Raw genomic sequence first — 6,050 nt, 5'->3', positions numbered from 1 at the left:
CCTTTTTTTTTTTTTTTTAGTGGTTAATTGGAGATAAGAGTATCTGAACTACAATCCTCAGATGTCAGCCTCTGGAGTAGCTAGAAGTACAGGGGTGAGCCACCTGTGCCCAGCATACATACTACTACTTTTTTGCTTTGCTGACTTGACTTTTTCCAGTAAGACGTTTCTTTTTCTTTTCTTTCCTTTTGTCAGTGGTAGGGCTTGAACCCAGGGCCGGGTGCTATCCCTGAGCTTTTGTGCTCAAGGCTAGCACTCTGCCACTTGAGCCATAGCACCACTTCCAGTTTTTAAGTGGATGTTAATTGTAGATAAGAGTCTCACTGACTTTCCTGCCTGGGCTGGCTTTGAACTGTGATCCTCAGATCTTAGCCTCCTGAATAGCTAGGATAACAGGCATGAGCCGCCAGTGCCTGACCAAGAAGTTTCATTTTTAATTTAATGCCAAGTCTTGGTATAAATGGTAAGCTAATGAGATAACTGATTTAAAGGTATAAATACTTATTAATGGGTTGAGTTATAATTTGGGGTAAAAGTGTTGAATACATTTTCCTTTGCTTATGGTCCTATTTTCTTGCAGTGGGCCACAGTTACATTTCATCTTCCGCATCATGTGTTGAAGTCCATTGCCAGTGCCATTGTAAATGAACTCAAGAAAATAAATCAAAATGTTGCTGCCTTACCTGTGGCATCCTCAGTGATGGACAGATTGTCTTACCTCTTACCTAGTGCACGTCCAGAACTTGGAGTGGGGCCAGGCCGTTCTGTAGACAGGTATGATCCTTGCTTATATATAGAGGTGACAGTGAGATTCAGTTATTAGTTTTTAGATCAGCCAAAAATTATAATATTTGATTATGACTTTTAAAATTTAAAAAGTAGATTCTCATTTGTATCAAAGTACTGAGCTTTATTTTGAAAAATGTAGTTTATTCCTTGGTTAGTAATATTTGAGGAAACGACTACAATTATTTAGTGTCTAAGAATTACTTTACCATTGATGACCATTGTGACCTGACATTAAAAAACTGTATGTAAATGTGAACATGGGGAAAGTGGTAATTCTTATAATAAAAAAGTCAGTTATGGTAATTTTGCATTAAGATGTGTGTGTGTGTGCGTGTGTGCGTGCGTGTGCGTGCGTGCGTGCGTGCGTGTGAGAGAGAGAGAGAAAGAAAGAGAAGGGAGAGAGAGAATCCTAGGGCTTAAAATTAGGGCTTGGTGCTGTCCCTGAGCTTTTTAGCTCAAGTCTAGTGCTCTACCACTTGAGCCACAGCTCTAATTCTGGCTTTTTTCAGATAAGAGTTTCATGGACTTTTCTGCCCAGGCTGGCTTTGAACCATGATCCTCAGATCTCAGCCTCCGGAGTAGATAGGGTTACAAATATGAGCTACTAGTGCCAGGCAAAGATTTTTTAATTTGCTTGTTTTTCTTCCTTCTGGTCCTGGACTTGAACTCAGAGCCTAGCCTCTGACCCCAGACTTTTTGTTTCAGGGATGGTACTCGGCCACTTGAGTCATAGCTTTACTTCTGACTAGTTTTTGGTTGGTTGTGGGAACTGAACTAACTCTGGGCCTGGGCACTGTCCCTCAGCTTGTCAGCTCCAGGCTAGTGCTGTACCACTTGAGCCACAGTGCCACTTCTAGCCTTTTCTGCTTATGTGGTGCTGAGGAATCAAACCCAGGGTCTCATGCATGCAAAGCACTCTACCACTGAGCCATCTTCCTAGCCCCTGACTGACTTTTTTGATGATTAATTGGAGATTACTGTTAGCAACATCACATCTTTGCCAATAAAATGCTGGTGTGGCAGTCTAAACCACCTGGGGAAAAATGCAAGGTTCTATTGTAAAAGAAACCAAAGCTACAAGGTGTACATGTTTGGTTTAAGTGGTAGAGTATGTGCTAGTTGAAATGACATTAGATTCTTATTAAACATTATAGAAATGCTACACTGAAATATAAAACCATGGTGGTGGTGGTACTAGTGTGTGTGTGAGTTACTGGGGATTGTACTCATACCACTTGAGATATACCAGTCCCTTTTTGCTTTAATTTTCATATAGGGTCTTAAAATGTAGTTTTTCCAGGCTGGCCTCTGGCTGAAATCTTCCTGGTATTGTAGATGTGTACTACCAGTTCTGACTTGTTTGAGATAGGGTCTTTCCTGGACTGGGCTGTAAATGGAATCCTCCCATTTCCATCTCCTTCATAGCTGGCATTACAGCACTATGCCATCATCCCTGGCACTACAGGCTATAATATTTGATTAGATGTTCACATTTGTCTTTTCATGCAGCATTTTGCACTTTGGTATTTTCATTAATGGAAATTGTAACTTTCTTTGAATTTATAGTGTGTCCTGATGGTAGCAAATGTAATAGTGAATGAATTTGTTTTTAACATCCATTTTTTTAATTGTGACGGTTTGATTTACATTATTTATCTTTACCTTTTGACAAACTGATTCATCAGTTACCCTGTTTGTCTTAGCTAAACATTTTAGTACATATATTATTTGTATTAATTGTATTAGCAATTGGGTAGAATTTTGTATCCCTTTTTTGTTTTAGTCCTGTATATTTTATAAGTTAGGTAATGAGTTCCTTCCTTCCTTCCTTCCTCCCTCCTTCTCTCCCTCCCTTCCTCCCTTCTTTCCTTCTTCCCTTTCCCTCCCTTCCTCCCTCTCTTCCTCCCTGCTTTCCTTCTTCCCTTTCCCTCCCTTCCCTTCCCTGCCCTTCCCTTCCCTTCTGTCGGTCGTGGGGCTTGAACTCTGGGCCTGGGCGCTGTCCCTCAGCTCTTCAGCTCAAGGCGAGTGCTCTACCACTTGAGCTACAGCGCCACTTCCGGTTTTCTAGTGGTTTATTGGAGATAGGAGTCTCATGGTCTTTCCTGCCCGGGCTGGCTTTGAACCGCGATCCTCAGATCTCAGCCTCTTGAGTAGCTAGGATTACAGGCATGAGCCACCAGTTGATCCACAGCACCATTTCCAGGAGTGCATGTTTTTTTTTTTTTTTTGTCGGTCGTGGGGCTTGAACTCTGGGCCTGGGCGCTGTCCCTCAGCTCTTCAGCTCAAGGCGAGTGCTCTACCACTTGAGCTACAGCGCCACTTCCGGTTTTCTAGTGGTTTATTGGAGATAGGAGTCTCACGGTCTTTCCTGCCCGGGCTGGCTTTGAACCGCGATCCTCAGATCTCAGCCTCTTGAGTAGCTAGGATTACAGGCATGAGCCACCAGTGCCCGGCTTGAGTGCATGTCTTTTTGGGCATTGTCATTCCTTCCTTCACTCTCCCACTTTCCCTCTCCCCCACACCCACAAGTTGTATAGTTGATTTTCAACACAGTGTCTAGTGAGTATCATTGCTGCATTTGTTTAGCCTTATTTTTAAATTATGTTGTTTTTATTAGGTAGTCACATAAAAGAGTTACAATAAGTCAGGTTATGTGAATACAATGCCTCTTGAAAATGTTGCCCCTTCCTTGTTCTTCCCATTTTCCCCTTCACATCCCTACCCACAAGTTACTTTCATTCTTGAATAATTTTATATTATTAATATATATTAATATTATCTTTGTTCTTGGGCAAAATACTCTTTTGTAATCTGTCATGTGTTAAGTGCTATGACTTTTCATTAAAATATTCTTTGGAAACATGTTTGGGAAGGAAAATTTAAAAGTACATGATTAGGGCAGGGGTTACTTTCTGGGAGCAATGCCTATCTCAAAGATGATAAAATTGCCTTTGAAAGTTGTGAACAATTGCATTTTTTCCCCCTAAAGAAATCAGTGGCTATGGCTTAGTGGTAGAGTGCTTGACTAGCATACATGAAGCCATGGGTTTGATTCCGCAGTAACAGAAAAAGCCAGAAGTGTTGGTGTTGCTCAAGTGGTAGAATGCTAGCTAGCCTTGAGCAAAAGAAGCTCAGTGACAGTGCCCAGGCCCTGAGTTCAAACCCTAGGACTGGCAAATAAACAAAAACAAGGAATCAGCCAGGCACTGGTGGTTCATGCCTGTAATCCTTGCTACTCAGGAGCCTGAGATCTGAGGATCATGGTTCAAAGCCAGTCTGGTCAGGAAAGTCCATGAGACTCTTACCTCCAATAAACCACTGGAAAACCAGAAGTAGCACTGTGGCTCAAGTGGTAGAGTGCTTACCTTGAGCTGAAGAGCTGAGGGATAGCGCCCAAGCTCAGAGTTCAAGCCCCATGACCAACAAAACAAAACAACAACAACAACAAAAACAAGGAACCAGTGCAAGCTGTGGTAAATTTATACTTACGCAATGCATTCATGAGATAGTAAATCCATTGTTTTGTGGTATTTGTGAATGTACTCAGAGACTATTTTTGGTATGGTCTTTTTGGTGTTTGTTTCCTTAAAAATGAATCTAGGACTTTGAACTATTGAATCTAAGACTTTGAACTATTGAAAGTTTGAGTTAATAGTCTAGTGGTGGTACAACTGAGTGAAACTTTCTATTCTACGATTGATTTTGAAGACATATAGAACCTGTAAATGAAATGTTTACCAGCTTCCAGATGTTTTCCCCTTCTCTTCTGTGGACTAACCCCAGGGCTTGTGCAAATGGTAGGCAATGTCTTCACCATTAATGTCCCCTACCCTTCTTTAAGAAAGAAGGCAAGTATGAGTGAACCAGGCTTATAATAGTATTGAAAGTCATGTACTCATTCATTTTTTTTTTTTTGATCGGTCATGGGCCTGAACCCTTGGCCTGGACACTGTCCTTCAGCTCTTCAGCTCAAGGTTAGCACTCTACCACTTTAGCCACAGCACCACTTCCAGCTTTTTCTGCTTATATGGTGCTAAGGAAATGAACCCAGGGCCTCATGCATGCAAGGCAAGCACTCTACCACTGAGCCACCTTCCCAGCCCCATGTATTCATTAATTTAAGCATAGTTTAAGAAAATTATTTTTATGGTCTTGTTTTGATCACCTTTATAACGTTTTCTTTTTTTTCTCTTGCTCTTTTTGCATTTTTGATTTAGGAAGAGTAAACTTTTCTGTCTGTTTTAACATTTCCTTAAATTTGCTGTTATTTTTTCAAAATACCACCTTTCAGTTAACAGTTTGAATACATTGATGAAACTTTTACTTTTTTTTTTTTTTTTGGTCCGTTGTGGGGCTTGAACTCTGAGCTTGGGCGCTGTCCCTCAGCTAGCACTATACCACTTGAGCCACAGTGCCACTTCCGGTTTTTTGGTGGTTAATTAGAGATAAGAGTCTCAAGGAGTTTCCTGCCTGTGCTGGCTTTGAACAATCCTCAGATCTCAGCCTTCTGAGTAGATAGGATTACAGGCATGAGCCACTGGTGCCCGGCAACTTTTACTTTTTTTGGAGACAAAATCTTGTTCATTAGTTCAGGCTGGTCTTGAACTCATGATCCTCTTGCCTCCCTTTCCTGAATGCTGGAATTGTAGGTATGTGCTGCCACACCTGGCCAGGTATTCATGTTTTTCATTGATACCTAGTAAGTATGGCCTTTTTGGAGAAGAATTTCTTTGGAGAAAGAGTAGAAAACTGCTTTCTACTTAGACAATGAAAGCAAGAACAAAACAACAAAACACCCAAATCCTCCTTGATAATAGTTACTCAATAGACTTAGGGAAAAATAAAACAAAACTTCTGTTAATAGGCTACTCAATACACTTAATTTGGTTGTAATTTAATTTAATTTGGCAAGACTTGGCATGTGATGAAATCATATAGCTCCCTCTTTATTTCCTGAGGTTTTAATTTCTTTTTTTTTGATATTTAAATTTATTTATTTTTTATTTGTGAACATACTGTACAGAGGGGTTACAATTACATGGGCAGGATAATGCATACATTTCTTACCAAGCATTGCAGCCTCCTCCTTTGGTTTACCCTTCACATCCCTTCCCAGCCTCCCCCCAGGGTTTTAATTTCTGGTTGTTAATTATTCTTTACTGATTAATCTACCCCAGAATTATTTGTTAATTATAGTCACTAGTCAGATTTTTCCCTACTCTGTTGAAGGGAAATTCTTTTTTTTTTTGTTGGTCGTGGGG

The 6,050-nt window shown here is 40.6% G+C and overlaps 1 protein-coding gene across 1 annotated transcript in view; it reads left to right on the top strand.

Moving 5' to 3' along the window:
• Positions 1-6,050, top strand: part of Birc6 (baculoviral IAP repeat containing 6) — a gene marked incomplete at its 5' end in the record, with an annotated part of 230,437 nt that overhangs the window by 24,654 nt on the left and 199,733 nt on the right. The window contains one exon of the mRNA XM_013013525.1: positions 581-774. Within this exon, the coding sequence (XP_012868979.1) occupies positions 581-774 (194 nt within the window). The remainder of the gene's footprint in view (positions 1-580; positions 775-6,050) is intronic.

This window comes from Dipodomys ordii, unplaced genomic scaffold, assembly GCF_000151885.1.
Source record: "Dipodomys ordii isolate 6190 unplaced genomic scaffold, Dord_2.0 Scaffold20, whole genome shotgun sequence".
Classification (NCBI taxonomy): domain Eukaryota; kingdom Metazoa; phylum Chordata; class Mammalia; order Rodentia; family Heteromyidae; genus Dipodomys; species Dipodomys ordii.
Note: the sequence above shows the minus strand (reverse complement) of the source record. Positions and strands in the feature narration are given on the sequence as shown.